This window comes from Aedes albopictus, chromosome 2 (genome assembly GCF_035046485.1).
Source record: "Aedes albopictus strain Foshan chromosome 2, AalbF5, whole genome shotgun sequence".
Taxonomy (NCBI): Eukaryota; Metazoa; Arthropoda; class Insecta; order Diptera; family Culicidae; genus Aedes; species Aedes albopictus.
In genome coordinates this window covers 311,074,516-311,098,565 of record NC_085137.1, presented here as the reverse complement: position 1 = coordinate 311,098,565, position 24,050 = coordinate 311,074,516, and the positions used below count along the sequence as shown (strand labels likewise).

Here is a 24,050-nt window from a genome sequence, read left to right as displayed (position 1 = left end):
TTGTGCTGATACAAATATCAATGGCATCCTACCGCAGTTGACCGGTAGCGTATACTTTACGCACCAGTGATGGTGCTCACTTTCGATGTGGATGCACGGGTGAAAGAGTCCGACGCCGTCAACAGCGTTGCTTTGCTTAACATCCCTTTAGACTTACCAAGAACAGTGCCTGTAATCTAGTTATTTTTTATACTTGCTTGGAAATCTCAATGACTATTTACATAATCCGCTACTTAAAAAATACCATAGAATGCGTCCTTCTGGTCAATGAGAATTCTCAATGAAACTTCTTGCTACTAGTCTTACCCATTAGGGGCCGTCCATATACCACGTGGACAGCTTGGAGGGGGGAGGGGGTTAGCGAAAAGTCCACGCTTGTCCACGGAGAGGGGGGTCCACGTGGACAACATTAACATATAAATTAGGAAACAAGAATCAACAAACGAAACAAATTATGTCGCATTATTGATGAGATTCTTTTCAACAGTTCTTTCATACATTTTATTTTATTATACAAAAAAAAATATTGTACTGATTCACAGACTAATTTGTTTTAAATTATCAGAATTTCTAATCGAGTGTAGAATTAGCAACTAGTTAAAATACACAAAAATAAAAACGAAAAAAAAAAAGAATTTCTAATTAGTTTTCTTCATCGAGGAATATACTGGAGATTTAAAATGGAGTGTAGACCATGCAAATGTTGGTGTTTCAGTCAGAAAATTTTCGTTGAAGTTCTGTATGAATTTTTCAAGTTTCATATCAATTTTTTAAGCTACTTCAAAGTTTCAAAATACATGTAGGGATTTGCAGGCTTATCTCAAAAACTTTTTTTGTAGCTTCCTTTAAAATTTAATATGTTTCTAATGGATATTGAAGTCTAAGCCTCACCAATACAATTAAGTTGCTGTAAATTTTGGTTTTTTTAAGAATCTAAGAAATATAATCTTATCTCAACAAAATCTAAGATTTAAAATTACCTTATCTCAACAAAACAATCAGATAATCATAGATTGAATAAATATTCTAAAAAACACCGTCTTCAACCAGAGGCTGTACAGACTAAACATTGAACAATCACTAACATTAGGCGATAGACATTACACGAAAAACACCCAATGAAGAATTTCCGTTTGACGAAAATTTTTCACTAACTGGAGCAAGAATCGAACCCACACTCTCACAAACATTAAGCTGAATTAAAAACAAGATTGAAAACTTGTAGGTACCTATTTTGTGCTACTTGTTTGTATTCTATGTAAAGCTATAGAATATTTGTATTTTATAAAGTTTTTAATTATATTCAAAACATGATTTACGAAAAAAAAATTTAAAAAAACTTTTCAAAATCACTTTCTCTATATTTTTAGAAATGTGAAAAAAAAGTTTTTTTTTCTGATGTCCACGTGGACAAGGGGGGAGGGGGGTAGGGGTCACTGAAAAATCCACGCTCGTCCACGGGGAGGGGGGAGGGGGTCAAAAACCATGAATTTTCTGTCCACGTGGTATATGGACGGCCCCTTATAAGAACCTGGGAAAATCTGCAGTGAGGGTGTTTACCCGTCTACTTGGAAATCAAATGTAGTACAAGGTTAATTACTTTGGCGCCAGTTTACTAGCGTATAACCTGGATGTTCAAATTACCATTTCATTAGCTGACCGACTAGTCTTCAAATAAACACCTTTGAACCTTAACCTTGTGTGGGCGCGCTCGTAATGCGACAGTAACGTGCTGATTAGCATTAAATATTATTCGCTTTGCCTGATGGTCCTGCAGATTTAGCAATGGACGTCGGACGGAGATGGGGTTGACATTGGCACAGCTCCTAACATTTTCGTTCCATATCAGAATCACAATAAAAACAATAGCCTTGCCTCGATTAGGGTTTACCCTCGGAGCGATAACTCACTTTCGGTAGCTGACAAGGGGGGTTGAATTTGACTCACGCCATCACACAATTATAATCCGTTGCGGGCTGTCATCCGTGTGACTGGAAAGTTCAGACTTTTTCATATGTATCATTACAATACTACTTACAAGTGCAGAGGATACAGCTGTCACTGTCCGAGGTTTGGTTGGAATGTTTTAAATAATATAGTAGAATCGAATGGGAAAATCGATAGTAAACGAATTAAATTCTTCACTGTTTGAGTCAGTGGAAGGAATTAGAAAGTATGTCGGTTGTCTGATATCGATAGGATGTCGAGACTGATTGAGATCTAATAATCACTTTATAATCGAATACATTGTTTTCTTTTGTCGATGTTATATAACTCGGACGAACATTCTAATAATATTTTAGATAATTATCATTTGAAGAGTGTCGATACGATCGTATTTTTGACTTGTTTTTTTTTTGCTGCTTGTTGGTTTTACGGTTGGCTCGCGGTGCTTTACACCACGGATTGAACCTTATTCACATAACTTAGCTGATTTTCCTATTCAGGACGACAATTCTTTAGAATAATATTTCTTCGATTCCATGAGAAATTCAAATTTCTGAAGTTCCTCGAGAGCTTCTTTGCATATATTCACATAGGGTTTTTTTTTTGAGAATTCCTTCAGGGATGCTCTCAGACGTTTCTTCAGGAATAACTCCACAAAATACTCAAGAGATTCTTCTAGAAGTTCCTCCAGGGGTTGAATCGTAAAATTCTCTTGGGATTTATAGAATCCTTTCTTCAGAGATTCTTACAGAAATTTATACAGACAACTTCAGTGATTCTTTCAGGAGCTTCTTCAGAAATCACGTAAGGCGAAACTGGAAGCATTTCCTCACTTTTTGGTTTTTGATTGTTTATTAAATAACGAAGCAATATTTTCAAAATCGGTTTTCGCACACATGTAGAGTATGAATCAAGGTATCTTCTTATTTTTTTTTTTGTAGTGGAAAATGTTTTTCGTTTTTGCAGAAACCATTTTTGAACAAAATTTCACAAAAAATGGTTTTTGCAAAAATGGAAAACATTTTCTACCACAAAAATTTTAGAAGACACATTGATCCATTCCATACTCCTCTACATGTGTACGAAAATCAATTTTGAAAATATTGGAAATGCTTCCAGTTTCGCCTTAAGGATTTATTTCTTGGCATTCCTCCAGGCATATATCAAGAAATTCTTCTTGGAATTACTGTACATCATTCTCCAGTTTTCCAGGCATTGCTTCCAAGATTCGTTAAAAAATCATTTTTTAAAGATTTTTTTATTGGTAATTATTTTGAGAATTCTTCTATTTGAATTAAATTTGCTCCGAAAATTTCTCTAGGAAAGTTGGTTCAGGAATTTTTATCCCCTAATACCTTCCACACATTGTGCGAGAAATTATTTCAATAATTCCTCCAAAAGTATCTCTAGGGTTTGTTCCAAATCATCCTCCAGGAATTCCTTCAGAAATTTATTAGGAGATTTGTTCAAGAGTTCCTGCAGTACCTTGATCTGCAATTTTTGCACGGATTCTCGGAGATTTTCTTTTAGAAAATTCTTTCACATTTAATTTAGAAATTCTTCAAGGATGTCCTTTAGAAATCCCTTTAGGGAGTTTCTCACAAACTTCTCTTGGATTTTTTCCCTAACCTAGATGTCTCCACAAGTTTTTCGTGAAATTCTTCTAGAAATTGCTCTCAATCCATCTCAAAGAGTTCCTCCTGGCATTTCCCTGGGATTCCTCCAAGAATTCTTCCAAAAATTGTTTCTGAAATTGTTTCAATGATATCCGCAGGAAGAAATTAAAAAAAAACTTCCAGTTATTGCTTCAACAACCCCTGACGAAATTTCTCAAACAATTCCTGCAGGAAACCTTGGAAAGAATTTAAAAAGAACATGTTGAAAATTCTGAAAATTAAATAAAAAAATCCATGGAAATAAAATCTGAGGTTTTCTCCTATTGACATTCATGAAGATACCCTTAAATTACTGAAGGAGTCTGTAGTGATATTTCTGAAGGAATTCCTGAATAAGTTAAAAAAAAAAGACAGTACACCGTCTTCAGCCAGAGGCCGCACCAAACCCCCCACTACTTGACAGATGAGCTCAGTTTCGCGTACCTACTTGCAAATCGTAGATGTCGCTACTGTTCGTAAACAACGGGTCTATCCTTCACTGACGCAACATTTTTTGTCCATGCGAAAACATCTTTTTGTTTCGTGGTGAGTGGGATCCAACAAGAGGCTAGCGTTTCGTATCAAAAGGACGTATTCAACAGAAGCGCAAAAACTAATGTTCATTGAATTGAAATTATTTTGATTTTTCTTTTTGTTGTAAGAAATGTAATAAAAGCACATGTTTAAACGGTCTTCCATATTAATTGGTGACTGCGCATTCTAGACCAAACCGCAGATCAAACTCGAAAAAAAAAACATCTGCAAATGATTGTTTTTAACTTCCATTTTGACTTGGCCATCAGATATGTAGCTGTAAAATGTTAGCATAAGTAACCTAATGTATTACTTGCTGGTGCTTAATAACCGCACTAGAAGAAAACATGAGTTTCTTATTAATTTTATGAAAGCCGATTACTTTGCCTTTACTTGTTTTATAGATATAATTTTCGCTTCTAGTAAAAAAAATTCATTATGCCGCACTTAATTTGCATTTATATTCCACAAAAAAAAACCAAAACAACAAATAAAGGTTTCTGTTTAATGTTTTAATATTTTTTGTTCGGTTTGTTATAGTCGGTTTTCGTCCTTTTCAAAAGTAGCGCTTGCCGCTTTGAATCTGACAGTACCACCCGGACCAAAATTTTTAGGTACGCTGACGTTGTTCGGCAGCTGTCAAGAAGCTCCCGGGTTGGGCCGCACAGACTGAAAATTACTAGCACGAGACAAAGGACAACACACATAACACCCAGTGGCCCAATGGAGAATTTTCCGTTTGACGAAAAGTTTTCCCAGATTGGAGCGGGAATCGAACCCGCACTCCGAGGCTTACGAAACGCCTACACTGAAAAACAAGAGAACCCAAATTTGAGTTTTTTTAAACTTACTTTTGAGTTCTTTTTTGCATCCTGTTTAATTCGCTCTCTTTATTGTTGTCAGAGAGTGAATAGCAAAACAACCCAACTTTGAGAGTTCGATGCGGGAAGCCAAAATTGAATAAGTGGCACAGTACCGAAAGTTGAGTAATTTTAACTGACGGTTGAGTAAAAAGAACCTTGACTTTAGGTACTTTGGCCGTATACGCCTAAATGCAAACTACCTACCTAAACATCGACTCCAGCAACTCAAAATTGGCTTCCCGCATGCAACCTTGAAGTTGGATGGAATGAACTCACTTTGGGTACTTTCATTTTTCCGTGTAGATGACTGACGCCGCTAACTGCACGGCCACGAACCCACACAAGATGGAATGCATGGAGGAATTTTTGAAAGAAACTTAAAAAAATAATTCTGTATATAATTCCAGTAAAAATCTTTGCTGGAGATACTCTTAGCGAATCCCTGAAGGATTATGTGGAATTCTAGGAAGTGTTGCTAAATACATTTATGGGAATGCTCGCTAGAAACCCTTGGCGGATCATGTTCTGATATCAAGATCGTGGTTACAGAACAGTTTTTGAGTTATTCCTGAAAATCAAGCTCTACAGTTTATAAAAATATAGAATTCACTAAAATTCAATTATTCTGCGTTGCAGTCAACAAATTTTTAATCTTATTGCATAAATAGATAACTGAATATAATATGTTTCGATCATCTGAACATAATTTTTGCATCAAATTAGTGGGATTATTTATGATTATGTAGGCCAACCTCCTTAAATTTGAGCAAATTTTTTTTTAGTTAAAAACAATTCAAAAATTCCTTCTCAACGTACATTTGAAACATTAGATGTCAACCAGTTACAGTAAAAAATTCAGCTCAATCCGAGCATTGGTTACGGAAATAGAGATGTATGAAGTGGGCAACTTTGCTTAAAAATAGAACAAAAATCGATTTTAAATCGACAGTCTTCACGTTTTCGAACTCAGGGCATGACTCTACACTAAAAATGATCATCAGCTTACCGAGTTCAAAATTGCTGTAAACTAGTGTAATCTATGAAAGATTTTTTTTAAATGTGGAAGGCTTTATGAAAGAAATGCAGGAAATGTTTCTTGAGGTTCTTCTAGAGAAATTTCTGCAGAAATTTCGGAAAAAAAATTCATGGGCTATATACCTCCAAGTATGCCATTCGCAAATTGCCATATAAATCTTCCAAAAGATATGCCAAAAACATGTTGGACAATGTGTTTGTGGCCCTCATGAGGATAACGTCATAAATTTTGTTGATAATCCGTTTAAGTTCACAAAAGAGACTCGTTTAGTACTTTAAAAAATAAGCGAGAATCTTCAAAGTATTGCTGTAAGAAATCATTATTTTATACATAGTTTTATTTTTTCCGATGCTTTCAAAAAACGAACTACAAAAAAATCGCCTTCATATGCTCAGGAAAAAAAGAACGTGTTTAAAAATTATCACTATTATTGCTATCATATTTAAACATATGATTCGTAAAGTGCTGGTAAAAATAGGATCGGGAAATATAAAATCGACGTGAGAAATTTTGTTCGGCGGCGTGGAATAATAAACGTCGGTGACGACGGTGTCGTCTTTTTGCCATAAGGATAAATAAAATTCAATAAAATTACACATTTCAATATAGGTGTTTAGTAGTATGAGTAATATTTTAGATTTATGTCTAGTAAATGCTCTTTCACTCGGTGGCTACCGCTTCTGATTCGTATGCAGAAAGTCCTGCATTCAATCACTGATCTGTCCCTTTCCTCCTACTTTGTATCGTTGTATCTACTTTCTGTCTCTCTCACTTCTCTACATATAGACAACTCATGTATATTCATATGTTCATAGCCATCGCTAGAACCAGAAACGAATTGAAAACCCAGTTCGTGCGGGTTGTGGAAACGCAGAGCGCCCTCGATCTCTCTAGTAGCAACAACACTATAATATTCCTTTCTCTTCCCAGCTGACTATTTGGACTTGGCGGGCGCCGTTATTCACGATCAATTCTGACTATACATGTCATTGGTTGCTCCTCAAGTTGCTCTTCCTTGATTAATCTGAACTGATACCAGTTGCACTGAGATTCAACTGAATAAGGGGCTGGGACACTCCACTTATTCTTAAAGTGCAATTTTAGCAGCTCATGCATTTTTGATCAATAACCTTACGAACACTATAAATAATCCCCTATCCATGGATCGCATCACCGGCCCAACGGTAACTCCCAGTTCTCCCATCCTTTCCATCTAATAAATACCCCAGTCCAAGGTTATTATATATTGTAAGGTTGAGCATGACGTCTAGTTTGTGGGGAAAAATTGCAAAAATAATGGCCGCTCAGCCAGTTTTGACATCTAAGACAACCTTACAATATATAATAACCTTGCCCCAGTCCGTGTGGGTTGTGGGGACGCAGATGTGCTCTCGGTCTCTAGTAGCAACAAGCAGTACACTCTAACATTCCTTGCCCTTCCCAGCTGACTATAAGGACTTGGTTGGCGCCGGCGGAATATGAAGGTCAAGCGGCACAGTTCGTTTTGGTTGCATAACTTGTAGGCGTTATATACACTTTGCCGTGGAAGTTGGAAGGAAGGGAAACGACTTTTTTCAATTCGTTTCTGGTTCTAGCGATGGCTATGAACATATCAATATACATGAGTTGTATTTATAGAAAAAAGAAATAGTAAAAGTAGGAGGGAAGGGACGGGCCAGGGATTGAACCCATGACCTTCTGCATACGAATCAGAAGCGGTAGTCACTAGACCACCAATTCCGTTGGACTTGGCCTGCGCGGTTATTGATCAAAAATGTAGGGCAAGGAATCATATTTTAAACTAGCCAAATTATAATCTTAATTTGAACCATTTTGAAATTTATTAAAATGGCATACTTTTTAGTCAAGCAATGATTTTAAAAGTATCGAATAAAGCATATTCTTCGTCGAAAATAAGCAATTGAAAAATCACTGTAATTTCCCCCCAAAGGAAGAACATTTTAGGGGCACATGTACAACTCACGCGAATAAGCAAAAAAAAATAATGAAATTCCAGACTTTATGTTAATGGCGGCCTAGTTTCAGCGAGAATTACCCATCTGCACTGCCGTGTGCAGCATAGTTGTCCCATGTTAATAGGGTTTCCCATAGAACATGGGACAACTATGCTGCACACGGCAGCAGTTTCCACCAATTCATCCGACACTCATAAAGCTCATAAATCACTGAATTAGTTTTCCTCTCCATTCCATCTCTTCCCTATACATAACAGGAATTTGCAGACGCACCACTCACCATGTCTGACAGCGCTGAAAGCGCGACACCCACCGACGCTGCCGCTGCTCCCATTTCTGCAGCATCAGCTGATGATGACAACCTTGTTTCCCCGTCATCGGCACCTCCTGTTAGCAATAATAGTGAAGTAAATAGCGATGCAATGAGCGAGACTACTGGTAGTATCGAAAATGTCTCAGCCACTTCCGCCGCGGGGACGTCTGATGTTTCTCTAAAATCCGATTCGATCCTCTCGGATTCGGAGAATGCCAACAACGAGAATCGAGTGATTGAAATGGAGGGTGCAACGAATCCGGCTGGGCCGGAAAGTGTCGAAGCGGAAGAAACATGCACCGTGAAAGTGGATGAACCGGAATCTTGTGCGAAAAGTGATGACAAAAGCCAGTCACAGGACAAGTACGCGGAGCATGTTAGTTACGACGAGCAGGGAGAAGCAATCTATACCGATCCGGAAACCAAGTATCGATACAAGTGGTGCAAGGTGAAGAACGAGTGGATTCCGTTCGATAGTGAACATTACCGGTGGTGTACGGAAAGTGAAAAGTGGATTCCCAAGGACAACCCAAAGGAAACGGAACATTACCGGTGGTGTGAGGAGACGAACCAGTGGATTCCGAAGCAGCAGGCTTCGGAACAGGGTAGTGTCTACAGCTCCGAAGATGGAGTGCATCATTATAGGGACAAGGAAGGGATGGTGCATTTCTATGATGAAGAGAAGAAGGCATGGTTTCCGAAGGTAGACGATGATTTCATGGCTAGGTATCAGTTGAGTTACGGGTTTGGGAATGCTGATGAGGGTAAGGAAAGTTCCGCGAAAGAAGAAGAAGAAATTCCTGAGGATTCGGAGGAAGAAGAAGAACCAATGCCGGAGGAACCTCCCAAGCCGCAGGGCAAAAAGCGGAAAGCTCCTCCGGAACCGCCCAAGTGGTTCGAGTTGAAACCGGAACATAACACAAAGGTTTATGTGTCCAATCTTCCGCTGGACATTACGGAAGAGGAGTTCGGTGAACTGATGTCCAAATGCGGAATGGTGCTGAAGGATCCACGGACGAACAAGTTGAAGCTTAAACTGTACCGCGATGCAAATGGGGAGCTGAAAGGCGATGGATTATGCCACTATATCAAGGTGAGATTTATCAATTGTCAATAGTTTTCAAATTGTTCAGGTAAAAAATCCGTTTTGATATTTGCAAACAAAAAATCACGTAGTATTGAATTTTTGCTATCAGCTAGTTTAGCGCAAGCAGTTCAAAGTTTACATAGGATTTACTATGAGAAAAGTTACATTTTCAGATAAAAAATCTCAGAGTTCGTCCCTTGTCTCCTTAATTTAAATCGATCAACGCATCTTGTAGAAAAATCATCTTTGAATCATTCCTTCGTGTTTTGTACACGGCTAGATACTATACGTATCCCACCGCGTTCCGAAAATTATGTCAATTGGTTCAAAATTGGCTGAGTTATAGCAGAAAAGTGCCCAAAGTAGGAGCCCTGCCGAGATGGCTCCACTTCCCTATGATATTTTCAAAAATATATGCAATGCTTTGCGATTTTTATGGTGTCATTCTTAGAAGCTTTGAAAACACTTGACGGAACTCCTGAATACACTTATAATTGAACTCCTGTCGGAACGAGAAAAATTGAATTGATGCTTCCGATATTCTCAGATTTGGAACATTTTGCTGAAATATTGCCATAAATTCCAAAGATATGCCTAGAAATGCTCGTAATTTATTAACGATTTTATCAGGAATTTCTGCCAAAAATTGCACTTGTATTATTCCATCTGAATCTGGAGGAACAAGCAGGGATTGGCGGCATGCACCGTGCGGTGCGAAAAAAGCGTGTGCTTCACACAATCGCAAGTGCTCGTCTCCCGTTTTGCCGAGAGACAAGAGACGTATGAGTGAGAGTTTTCGTAATTGTGCGAGAGACAATCGCAGCACTAGCTCTACGGCGCAGGGAGTAATGCACGGTGCTTGGGACTGCGCTTGTCTCCAAACAGAAAAAATCAATTAATAAATTAATTGAAGAGTTTGTGTTTTCGGCAAAGTTGTTAAGCTTGTCAAGGATGGACAAGTGATGGGTCGTTTGATTCGAAATTTTTCCAATCGTGCGTAGTATCAAGCCAAGTGCCAAGCACGGAGACAAGCACCGAGAGAGTGCATACGACAGAGCGTGAGAGCTCCAGCGCGCGGCAAAGTAAGCGAGCAACACACACACACGGAAAGATCGATGTACACAGAGCAAGGAGTAACTTTCACGCAGCGATCGAAAAGACAAAAGATTTCATGCAAACTTGTGTGAAAATTCACGCAAATTTGTGTAAACCCGGATCAGCACATTTTTTGTGCTGATCCAGTCGCACGCAAATATGAGTGAAAAATCCTTTGTCTTTTCGCAAGTTACTCATTCGCTGTGTACTTTCGTTTTAGGGTGCAACCGATTGCGCGTACTCGTCTCCTTCTAGTTTGTTGTGCTGTCTCGTAGCAGAGTGTGCGGCACGCAAAGTGTTTTGAGTCGCACCCTATCCCTGGGAACAAGTTCAAGTTTCTTAGAAATTAATCCATACATTTTACAACAAGTTTCTGGAAATTTTTATGAAAATCTGTCGAGTAATCTTTTGGGAATCACTCCAGTTTTTTCTTCAGGATTTCTAACACAATTTGAACTACAAATTAGTATAAAAGAAATTGCTTTGCATAAGCATCTGAAAAGTAACGAAATTTGAGGTTCTGTATAATATGCGATAAATCTAGATTAATTTAATAAAATCCATTTGTGTAAAACCATAGGAACCTTGATAGATGTGGAATCAAAACACAATTGAACTTTTTTACCCAACTTCAAAGAATTCAATCTATTTGCATCAATAAATTTCTCAAATGTAAAACTTATAATCTGAAGTCATGGAAGGGAAATGGGTAAAATCAATCTATCAACTTATGTGCTAGAAAGCATTATGAGCATGAATAGTTGTTTTTTTTTCGGAATAATCATAATGTTTTGGCGCGTATTTTTTTTTTTCTCCAAATCGACATTTCTATAACAGCCCGGAAACTCCTAAAATAATCTCAGAAAGATTTTTTGGAGGAATTTTGGAAAAAATCTTTTCTTTGGATTTTTCAGGAAATCCAAAGATTAACTCAACAAAATTCGGAAGGAACTTCTGGAAGTATTTCAAGAGGATCTTCTGGGTGAAACCTATCAGAGTGAACTCCTTAAGGAATATCGGCTTTTGGCCGTAACTCTGCATGAAATAACAGCTGATTCTCTTTGAGAAATTTTGAAGGAGCATCTGAATTGATTCCAGGAGGAACTTCTGCAAGGAAATCTCGAAAAAAAAAACTAAAAGAACCTCCAGGAGAATTTCCAAGGGTAAGAAATAGCAGCAGAGATCCAAATGAAAACTGTTCATCGAATTCCAAGAGATAACCAAGTGGAGTCGTATGAGATTAACTAGAGGAATCCCAAAAAATATTTGCACGAATTCCAAAAGATAGATATTGAATAATTCGAGAGACAATAAAAATTTCACTAGATGTGGTAGAAGAATCTCATAAATATGCATAAATAGGAAGAATCATAGGAGAAATCTCAGAAAACATCTCTCCAGGAATCCCCAAAGATTACCTAAAAGAATGATAAAGATCATATTAAGGAATCTTAGAAGACATTCTAACAGGATAAATGAATGAATTGTTGGAAGTATTTTAATTTTCACTACATCGCAACGATACGTCAGAGAACTTTTTCAATGAAATTTGAAAAGACACACAAAGAAAAGACTCCTGATTTAAATCGTGAAAGGTATTTCAGCTTGAGACATTTTTGCGGGAACTTCTTAAGAAATCTCTGAAATCTTCTTCACAAGAATGAGTGAAGAGTTATCTCTAGTTAAACTCGCAGGAAAAACAATCAAATATTTGAAGAGAATTTCAGAGTTCGGAATTCTGGTCATAATCTCGTGTGAACCTTTTTAGTGCTCCCTCAAAAGTTTCTCACGAAACACGTCACAACGTTAAAAGCTTTATTTGGACGAATTCCTTAATGTATACATGGTAAAACAAGGGCCCATATAGCCGAGGCGGTAAACGCACGGGTATTCAGCATGACCATGCTGAGGGTGACGGGTTCGATTCCCGGCCGGTCCTGGATCTTTTCGTAAAGGAAATTTCCTTGACTTCCTTGGGCATAGAGTATCTTCGTGCCTGCCACACGATATACACATGCAAAATGGTCATTGGCAGAGGAAGCTCTTAGTTAATAACTGTGGAAGTGTTCATAGAACACTAAGCTGAGAAGCAGGCTTTGTCCCAGTGAGGACGTTACGCCAAGAAGAGGAGGAGGGTACATGGTAAAACGAATGTAACTTGTCTGACTTCGTAGAATTTTTTTTTACAGAAATACTAAATGAGCTTTTGCGATTTTTTAGCGGATTCAATCAAGGAATTACCACATAAATTCCGTTCAAAGTTAGTTATAGCTATTGCAAAATTTCAGAAATAACTGTGCGAAATCCCTGAAAAAATTGCATCCAAAACATGTTGAAGAATTTCTGCCGTAACTGCTGGAAAATTATCTAGTGGAGTTTTTTCAATTTCTTGAATTTAGTTTTAGCTCATAAAGAAAATAATTTGGCAAAATCTACGAAAGAATCTTCCTGAACAAATTCTTGTACATAGAAAGAAATTTAGGTATTTCTATAAGAACATTAAAAGATATATTTAAAATATTTTTGAGGTATTTTCATGTAAACTTTTGAATATGAATGCATAGAAAATTTGCTGATATAATTACCGACGGTAAAATGAAGTTTATATTAAGGAATTTCGCCTAATCTGATGGTAATGTTTCCAAGAAAGCTTTTGGCATAACTCAGAGAAGAATAATTTCTTGCGTAATTCATGAAAAACATTTTTAAATAAAGTTCTGCAGATATTCCAAAAACATTGTTAAAGATATTTACATACTTTTGCCATAAAATAAATTAACCTTCCTAAATGCATCATGTTGGGAACAGCTTACTGACGTGGTGTGTAGATGGTGTCAAAAATTACTCTTTTGTACTAGGAGGGTTAATAAATCATGAAATATTCTTCATTTCATTCTCCACTTATTCAACAAGTGATATTTTTTAAAGTTGTCATCAGTTACAAACTAACCAATTTCTCGGGACGTTGTTGTTAAAATATTGTCAAAAATTGCTTGATAAATAAGGCTAGATAGATTTTCATGATTTCTCGTTGGAATCCTGGTTTTCATCATTTACCTGTTCTAAAAACCAGAGATAAAATTAAGACGGACCCGGTAGAGTGGCGCTTTGAATCCAGTTTGACTTATTTCACAAAATCGTAACTTGTTCTGTGGCTTAGTTAATTCAAGCGCCGGACTATTAATACCGAGTCGTGGGTTCGAATCTCAGCATAACAATGGTATTTTTTTCACTAATGTATCCCCCAATTTGACGATAAAATCAAATGCACATTGCCTGGTTTCAAATGCTTCAAGTTTTTAAATTTATTCCTAGAAGACACTGTGGTAGAATTTCAATGATGTTTTTTTTTTCGAAACAACAAATCCGTTTTTGCAAAATTCCTGGAAGATATAGAAGAACTTTTTCTGGATTTGGATTTTTGGAGACAGTTCTTTCCAAACAGTTAGAGAATTAGCTTAACTCAGACTAACTGTACATGTCGATGGTTGTTCTTCCGTGATTGATCTGAACTGGTATAAATGCAAATGCAAATGCACTGAGTTCCAACTGAATAAGTGGCTGGGACACTCCACTTATTCTCAAAGTGCAATTTTAGCAGCTCATGCACATTTTGGATCAATACTGGCGCCGGCCAAGTGCTTACAGTCAGTTGGGGAGAGAAAAGAATGTTTGTGATGGTTGTTGCTACTAGAGACCGAGAGCACTCTGCGTCCCCACAACCAGCACGGATTAGGAATTTGTTTGTAGGGTAGGATGTGATATCTGGCAGTCACCTTTGGTCGGTGATGTGATCCATGGATCCATGGAGATTGTGTGTTGATAACTCTGAAGGAGAAGCGGCACAGTTCGCTTGGTTGCATGACTTGTAGGCGTTATACGATAGATTGACACTGTGCTGTTAAATTTGAAAGGAAGGGAAACGGCTTGTTCAAAACGTTTCTGTTCTACACACTTCGAAAAAATCTTGTAATTTTGTGTCATATAAGTCCGACATATAAAAGCAACACATTTGACGCAAAATTGTGTGCGATCTTATTTTTACAGGAAACGGAAAATGTTTGACTCATGTAATTTTACCGCAACAGCTCAGCGCGTCGGCTGCTTGTATACATGACTGGGAACTGTGCTATTTATAGCACCGCATATTGAAACAAAAAAAATACAAAAGTTCCATTCGGGAGTCGAACTTCGATCCTCAGAGTGTCAGTTTTCGATCTTGTTCTCTCGGCTGACTCACCACGTTGAAGAGATGGCAGTCGAAGATGAACAACTTCTACCATAAACGAACTTGCAGTTCGGCTGTCGCGTCGTCACTGCTGGCGTGTATGTATGTACTGAAACAGCCGTCATCGCAGCCAAGCAGACAAAGCCGCCTTCTGATTGACTGAGCGTGGCTGTTTTTGTTTACCACTGCATCGGCTGATGGTAACGGATTGTCATTTCCAGGTTTGTGGCACAACTTGGTGTTAAATTTATAAGCGGTTTTCATGCTGTTTCACCTTCGTAATAAACAAATTTCCAATCGACTGCAGTCTTCACCTGATTTTGTAAGGTGCTGTTTGACAGTTCAACATCAGTAATCATTATGTTTCTGTAACATATCGCGTAAATTTACAGCATAGAGAACTAAATTATCAGTTATGTGATTCAAAATTATGGCTGGAAGAACTCAAACAATATAAACTTAATGCGTACGTCACAAAAAGTGTAAAAATGTGACACATTTATGTTTATGTCAAAGCTTTTTCAGGCAGTTCGATCAATTGTGTCACTATTAAAATTGAGATATTTTTAGTGTGTAGCAATGGCTATGAACTTATGAATATACTTGAGTTGTATATGTAGAGAAGAGAAAGAGAGAAATTGAATAGAAAGTAGGAGAAAAAAACCGGTCTGGGATTTGACCCAGGACCTTCTGCATACGAATCAGTAGCGGTAGCCACTAAGGACTGTATCGGAAATTAACTATAAACGTTCACCACTGCCTAAAAAATAATCTATTTGAAATAAACATAATTTTATTTTTGGAGATACTATATAAATCTTTAAAATAAAGAATGCCAGTTCTGGTTTTCCAAAAATAATCATTAAACTTGGACTTTTATCTCAAAGGTTGCACATATGTTCTTTAAATTTTGGACACCCCCTAAAAATTTGAAATAGCGAAAACTGTGGAAAAATATTTAATTTTTTCTCTTATTTTTGCGCAATTATATTCTTTTCCAGAATGCTCATGATATAGGAAAATTATTTTTATCAAAAAAAATTTCCTCCGTGGTTTAGCGCAATTATTAAAAATGAAAAAAATGCCCATTTTTCGAGGAACTCTTTTTTTATGCGACTTTAAAGAACAATTACGCAAATAAAAAATACATAAAGTTGAAAATTCACATTTTTTCAATTTGGCATGTATTTAAATTTATTGAAGAAGTAGTTTAACCAGAGAACGGCATTTTATAACCTCTGAAGATATTTAAAACAGAGCGTCAAAGTTCGACCAAAAAGTAGGTGTTTTTTGGGTTAGACCATTTTTTACATGATAGAGGGTTTTCTATCCAAAATAAGAATTTTAAAAGTCGGTATTGAGTGATATGTTATATGTACATAACTGCTAGTAATAACCATCATTTTTCAGATTTTTTCCCGTACAAATTTTTTTCGCTACAAATTATTGAAACGTTAAAAAGATTTTAAAAAAATGCCTTTTGTACAGATTGTTATTTTGTGTGGTGTACTCATAGAACCATATTTTCAATAATACTAAACATTTTCCAAATTTTTTCAAGCTGTTCTAAACTTAACTATATTGTGGAGATTTCATAGAAGAGCCGAAATAAAAAGACCAACCATGCTTCGAGATAGAGCATTCTGAACGTTTATAGTTAATTTCCGATACAGTCCTTAGACCACCAAGCCCGTCACTTTCTGGCCAAACAGTTAGCGAATTACCTAATTAACTAACAGCTAAAATCAAACACAAACCCCACGCTTGCTATCTTAAGAATTTTATTTGCAATCTCAATCCGATCTAAATGTTTTCGTTCACCATCCGGCGTTCATCTTCGTGCAATTCGACCATCATCGTCCTCTCTCGTTATCACGTTTGTTCTATTAAGGGTAATCAATCAATTTCCAATGCTGTTACAGATGATTTGTTGCTTTTCATTCATTCAGATCTAAACAAAAACGAAACCTAAAAATACTGCTGCCAACAAGATGTCGTTGTATATTTGCATCACTTCTTCCTCTCCCTTCTTAGTCCTGATCTCACTTGGTTTATATTTTTGTTGGTTTTCTTGACTTTTCAATTTTTTGTTACTTACTTCACTAGTAGATTGAGAGAATTGTTTCAACAAAGTATAATTTAGCACTGCGTTCGATATTAACAATGAGATTTTTTTCCATCTCGGTTCGTGTTTGCTCATATATTTAGTTTAAAACTTAATGTTAATATGGCAAATTGTTAATGTTCTCGTTTGAGTTTTTTTTTTCCTATAATTCAATAAGTTTCTTGCATTTGTTCTCACTGGGTGCTTATTGTTGACCGACGAAACAGATTTCGGTAGCTACATGGATTGGCTTGCTTGATGAATCACTAAAGTGTAACGAGATTGCTCCTTTGATTCTACTGATGGTGCTGTTAATTTGTAAACTTTTTTCTTCTAATATTGATTCTTAATTCACTTCACTTGTTATATTACTCTTGAACTTAACAAATAATGACTGTTGGTTGACATTGTTTTGTTTTTTTTTAGATTTTTTTTATTCAATACAAAATATTTTTTTCTTTTAGTAGTAATGTATAAGCTAAAATGGAAATTTAACAACAAAAAAGTTCGTTTATTTGGGTTCAAAGGTAATTGTCAAGTAGTTCTTTCTGTTCTTCTTATGCATAAACGGTAGTATTTATGTTCGAAAGAGAACTTAGTTAAATTAATGGCATTACAGAAGCGCGTAGTAGAAATAGTCCAAAAGTTTGTAATCCTTAAGTTTCTTATATTCTAGTAGAAGAAGGAAGGATATGTTCGTTTGTTTTTACCGGAAAGAGGTTAGATTATCAGACAGGACAGTGTACAGAGATATAGACTTAGGAACCGCATTACATTTATTTATTTAAAGTGTTTTCTTCATTCCAATAGATTGGTCAATCTTGGAGTGGAGTCACCAAGAGAAGGGATTAGGGGATTGGATCCCTGGCTTTTGCTGCAATCTCCTTCCTGCCCCTTGGGAAGAAGGACTCTTTGTTGTTGAGGCAATATTTTATCGCTTAGTGTTCGCTTCCCTCCGTCTCCCAGAGCGAAACGGAGTCGAGCAGCTGCTAGGCAGAGTTCTTACGGAATGGTTTCGTTTTTGGATCGCAGCTTCTTGGACTGTTTTCGCTTGGCGCGCTCTGCGAAGAACATTTCGCGTTCTTCGGGCGTCAGCTGTGCCAGACGTTTCCGGAGCTTGTCGCGCTGTGCCTTCTTCTCATCGCGGGTCAGCTGTTGGACTTGATTCGGGTGCTGATATTTCTCAGTAGTTGATCCGCGTCTCGTAAAGAACTGATCCCGTTCCTCTGGCGTAAGTCGCGCAAGCCGTTCGTTGATCCGTTCACGGCGGGACTTCCTTTCCGCCTGTGAGAGTTGTGGTGATTGGTGGCTTTCAGTGACCACTTGAAGAGCTTCCGTTGGGAGAGTTTCCGGCACAGGAGTGGTCGTAGTGGTTGTAGTAGTCACTGTGGTTGTCGTGGGCGGAGCCTTTGTTACCAAACGATGACGATGATGCCTATATTCACCGTTTACTTCGTTCAGACGGCGATCCTTATGGGGTTTCTGACGATGGATGTCCACATTGAAGCCGCTACTGAAAGCGCCATTACCATTGCGATAGCCGTTTCCGTTACCGTTACCGTTGATGGAGTTGTCAGAATGGTCCGAAGCGTATTCTACCACTGGACGACGGATGATATCATTGCTGATGTATTCGTTCCTTGGCTGAGATCGGTTGCGATTGCGGAAACTTTTGATTCGCTGGGTTCGGTTGTACTTTTTCCATGACCTGTTCAACTTGGTAAGGTTCAGCCTGGGGCTGCCAGAAGTCCTGTAGAAGTCCCTGCGGGGATAACAAAAAATCAGAATTAGTGCCAAGATACAAATAAAAAAGTGGGCCTTGCAAATATTTAGCAATCCAAAAATCGAAAACATCCCAGCCAACCACATATCGTAAATCATTGTGTGGAAAAAATCGTATATTTTCAAATATTGAATCAGAATTGTATAATAATATGCATATTTGTTGACAATGCACAGTGGTCCACGAACCAGATTTACGAGGAAAGATGCATTCAACGCCTTCAAATGAGTTTTTAGGCAAATATGGTCTTCTACAAAGTTGTCCCTAATAATAAGGCCCTCTTTTCAATATACATGAAAATTAGGGTGGTCCATATTTTCAAAGAAATTGGTAACCAAATTTTTTTAGGCTGACACAAATTTCGATTTTCTCTAATGTCACCCCCCTCCCCCTCGGAAAATTTTTTGGCCGGAGTTCAACATTATGAGGGGGAAACCAAATATATTATACAAAAATTTAAAAATTTTGAACTGAAATTAGAGTTGTCGAGAAAATTTCTTAACAAATCCGATGAGTTTTACAATTTTGCCTAATTGTTTGGGTAACTGCTCAACATATACATTTATTATTTATTATCCACCCCCTTGACGAGTCAACGAGCAAAGTGACAAAAGAAGAAAATGTGATTTGTTCCGGCCTTATTTGCAAGAATAACTGTATACATTATTCGGGAAAGTTGTAGATCTATCAATTTTGAGATCAACTTTGCTGAAGACACTTTTTAGACTTTGATGAAAAATCAAAACTGAAAACGTTAACGCCAGAAAACCGGTTTTTCTTGAACCACCCTAAGCTTATTCAGAAAAATACCTCTAGATCGGTCAATTTTAAAGCTACATAAAAAGTGTCTTCAACAAAGTTGCTCAAAATGTATAGATCTACAACTTTCCCGAATAATGTATACAGTTATTCTTGCAAATAAAAAAGTTTGATTACCAATTTCTTTGAAAATATGGACCACCCTAATTTTCATGTATATTGAAAAGAGGGCCTTATTTTTAGGAACAACTTTGTAGAAGACTATATTAATCTAGAAAATCATTTGAAGGCGCTGAATGCATCTTTCCTCGTAAATCTAGTTCGTGGACCATTGTGCAATGATTGCGTAAAATAGCATTTCATGCCACATTAAATTTAAATTGAGATTTTGTTTCATATAGTCGTCTCCGATCATAAAAGGTGCGAGATACTATCGGTAGGATCGCACAGAATCGGATTGAATCGTGAAAAAAAACATACATTCTTAGTGTCAAGCTGCAAGTTTGCTAGCATCGTATATATGATTTATTTGAATCGTAGAAATCGTCGCTTCACATCGTATATGAATCTGCTAAATCGAGCTTGCTATCTAAAGGTATGATGAAAATCGGTGAAATCGTATACAACTATAACAATGTTGTATATTGATCGTTTGCATCACACTTGCGTCGTATACGAAGTGAATGAAATCGCAGAAATCGTATATTCATTTTTACAGTCGCATATGATTGTTACTGCACTTTTAATAGTCGAATCTTAATTTCGGAAATCGTAAATGATTTCGTTTACATATTTGTATGATGGAGAAAAAGAAAAAATGGTATTCATCACAAATTTGTGTTTTGTTGTTGTTGACACATTCCAACCATGGTAGCAATAATTTCAACCAAATACATAGGTTTTCATACTAGCAGATGACTTACAATAAGTGATGTATAGATTCCAACAACGATGTGAATTCCGGGCCTCTTGCACGGCACCACTTTTGGTGCTACTCAATGCACAACAACAAAGCTCCCACCACAAGTCTCGCAACGTATTTATCATGCTAATTTTTATTCGATTCATGCCATTCACTTTGAACTCTCTATTTTCAACTTGGCAATATGTATAGCCAATAGAGATAACGCGCAGTTCTCAATCAAAGGACCTATGTTCATTTCCCACTGAACACCATTTGTTTTTTTTATTTGAAAATTTTTAGTCGTATATTGGTACTCTCAATCGTAATAAGATCATGCATTATCGTATATTGAGACGGATAAAATCGGTGAAATCGTAGAAATTTTTCGAGAAATCGTAAATTATGTTTGATGGAATCGCAGTAATCGTATATAGGTTTTGATATGACCTCCAATTTAGTATGTATATGCATGTTTCGTGCATTGAATACGATTTCTTTGGTGCTATATGTGTGACTATTTCAGTTGCAATTTCTATATAGCAACCAAATTGCTTGCTGGGATCTTGCGAAGAATCTTGAAACCTCTTGAGATATTTTTGAAAAAAAAATCCGGTAGAAATCCCCAATTAAAAAGCATAAACATTTTTTTAATGAATTCCTATAGGAATCCATAAAGAAATTCTTAGAGATAAGCTTGGAGGAAATCCTGGGGGAATTTCTAAAAAAAACATAGAGGAATACCCGGTGGAATTTCTGATGAATTCTCTGTGAATTTCTGCAGGAATCTCTGCAAGAATGTCTTCCAGTTTTTCCGCAAGACTCCTTTAAATAATCTTTGGACGACTGTAGACATTTTTTTAAGGAATCCTTCTAAGGCTTTCTTAGGAAATCCTTGGAGCAATTTCTGAAAGAGGAATGTCTTGAAGGAATATCTAAAGGAATGTGAAGACACCTTAGGAATTTTCTTAATAATCTCTTGTAGAATTTCAAAAGCAATCCTTAGAAAAAAATCTTTAGAAAGCTTCTTAGAAAATTTTGAAGGAGTTCTGAATTGCTGATACTTAATGTATTTGTAAATCATTTTCTTAAAAAATCCATGGAGTATTTTGAAAAAGTTTATTGCATGTTTTCTAGATGAATGCACGGCAAAATTTTTGATTCCTCTATGATAAAAAAATTGAAGAAATTCAAAAAAGAATTTCTGGAACAATCTATGCAACAATTTTTAAAAGGAATTCTTGAAGTATTTCCTAAAGGAATCCATGCAACATTTTTGGAAGATATCCATTAGGCCGTCCCTTATTTTGCAAAAATTGGAAATGTTATAAGTTCGCTAGTGGAAAATGACCGTTTTAGCTAAAAAATGATCGTGTCAAAATTTGAAGTCCGTATCTCAGGGCTAAGTGGTCCCTCAAGGGGCCTAAAGTTGTCAAAAATTGTATGGGACCAAAAAAACATGAAATTTTTTTCGACAAAAAAATACGCTAATCTACTAAAACCGGTGATTTTAGGACCCTGTGGGCCAAAAATGTACTTAGAATTGCGATATCTCTCTTCGTTTTTGAGTTATTGAACAAAATAGGGTGGGTTTCCTTCGAAATCTAAAAAAATGGTTAAAATGCTGATTTTTCGGAGGTTTTTTGTCAATATCTTGGAAACGAGTAGAGATATCGCAAATCTAAGCACATTTTTGGCCCTATAGGGTCCTAAAATCACCGGTTTTAGTGGAATAGCGTATTTGTTTCGTCGAAAAAAATTTCATGTTTTTTTTGATCCCATACAATTTTTGACAACTTTAGGCCCTTTGAGGGACCACTTAGCCTTGAGATACGGACTTCAAATTTTGACACGATCATTTTTTAGCTAAAACGATCATTTTCCACTAACGAACTTATAACATTTCTAATTTTTGCAAAATAAGGGACGGCCTAATATCCATACAAGATTTTCTTAAGGAGTTCTTGGGAAAATTTCAAGAGGACGTTCTAAAGTGAAAGACATTTTGTGAAAGAATTTCTGACTAGGGTATGTGCGCCATCAGTAATCTCACGCTCCCATATTCGTCCTATTCGAAAACAAGCGATTACGGCACCGATTGATTTCGTTCTTTTTGTTTTCATGGGTGCTCACTTGTGACAAAAAATACAAAAATTTGTTTCTTAAACAGTGCTTTAATCCTTTGTTTTTCTTAGGATGAAAATGGGAGCCACATGCTTAAGAAGATTTTAAAAGTAAACCTACGAGGAGTTTCCAAAGGAGTCTTTGAAAGAATTGTGTTCGCAGGCTTCGCAAAGCATCACCCACCGGCACGCTTGGGAACAGCGCAGTGACGTCAATTGAAACCAACACCTCCCCTCGCCGTATTTCAACAGTAGAACATTTACTACTAACTCTTCCGAGTTACGAACACTCTTACCGTGGATTATCGGGAAATTTCGAAGTTCATCCACCAACCAACCTGCCATTTCCTCGGGTGTCTTCTTTCGATCAGAATCCGTCAGAATTTTTTTTTTCAGAAATTTCTTCTATAATGTCTTGACTGTTCCTGGAAATACTGCTGGAATTTTTCCAGTAATTCCTCCTGTAATTCTTCCTCAGGGCTTCCTCCAGTTATTTTATCCAAGGACTTCACATGGAATTACTCTTGGATTTTTACCTGAAATTTCTTCTGAAATACCTCTAGTAAATATCCAGGAAATTCTCCAGGGATTGCCCTAGGGATATCCCCAGGGTTTACTGAATATGTTTCGCTTGGGACTCCTCTGGAGATTTTTTCAAAAATTTATCCAAAAATTCCTCCGAAGTTTTTTTTTAGAAAACTATCTAGGGATTCTTTTTAGAATACCTCCCTGGGCTCCTCCACGGTTTTATTAGGTATTTTAGAGATTGGTCTGGGAATTCTTCCAGAGCTTTCTCGAGGTATTATATTTGAAATTCCTATAGAGATTCTGTTAGGGTTGTCTCCAGGGATTCTTCTAAGAATTTCTCTAAGGATTTTTTCAGGGATTTCTTTAGGGAACCTTCCAGTGTTGAAAGTGTTGCCTTTTTTAATTTTATATGAAAAGACATCTTTTTCTGAGCCACTATGATTTTTTTTTTTCAGATTCTTAGAACTTAATTTTGGCACCTTAAATCAATTTCAAAGAGGGTTTTTTGAAATCACCTTTTGACAGCTGGGCAACTGTTGGAGAGCTCCGCCCAGTTCAAAATGCGACCAGGGGTTGGCGTGCAGAGTTTGGCATCCAGAACGCTAAAGAAGCCAATTATCCAGGAGTTCTTTCTAGGGGTTCCTCTGGATGTTTCTCTAAGAATTCCTCGGGAATTTCTCCAGGGATTCTTCGGAAATTCCTCCAGCGATCGCTCTAGTGATTCTTTCGAGAATACCTCTCTGGGTTCCTCCACGGTTTCACTAGGTATTTTAGGGATTGGTCTGGGGATGCTTTCTTCAGGTATTAATCTTGAAATTCCTCTAGAGATCCTGTTAGGGTTGTCTCAAGGGATTCCTCGAAGAATTTCTCCAGGATTGTTTTCAGGGATTTTTTTTGGGAATCTTTCCGAAATTCTTCCGGAGTTTTTATAGAGGTTTCTCCGGTTGTTTATTCAACGATTCTCCGGGAAATCCTCCAGGGAATTCCTACAGAGATCGCTCCGAAAAACAAGAAAAATGTCCCGATTTTATCTGCCTAAAATGCTACCAGGAGCTGACAAAATCTGGTCATCACTGAATAATATGGTAATTCGTTTAAAATTTTCATCAGAAACCTCT

The 24,050-nt window shown here is 37.0% G+C and overlaps 2 protein-coding genes across 10 annotated transcripts in view; one reads left to right on the top strand and one right to left on the bottom strand.

The window, feature by feature from the left end:
* The window catches only part of LOC109428685 (17S U2 SnRNP complex component HTATSF1), a 260,344-nt gene that overhangs the window by 44,074 nt on the left and 192,220 nt on the right, over positions 1–24,050 (top strand). The window contains exon 2 of the mRNA XM_062852264.1: positions 8,269–9,417. Coding sequence (XP_062708248.1) covers positions 8,293–9,417 — 1,125 coding nt within the window. The 5' untranslated portion in view covers positions 8,269–8,292. The remainder of the gene's footprint in view (positions 1–8,268; positions 9,418–24,050) is intronic.
* Positions 16,494–24,050, bottom strand: part of LOC109401001 (uncharacterized) — a 403,227-nt gene continuing 395,670 nt past the window's right edge. For all 9 annotated transcript variants that reach the window (XM_029880102.2, XM_029880099.2, XM_062852268.1 and 6 more), the window contains one exon: positions 16,494–18,600. In XM_029880102.2, coding sequence (XP_029735962.2) covers positions 17,841–18,600 — 760 coding nt within the window. In that variant the 3' untranslated portion in view covers positions 16,494–17,840. The remainder of the gene's footprint in view (positions 18,601–24,050) is intronic.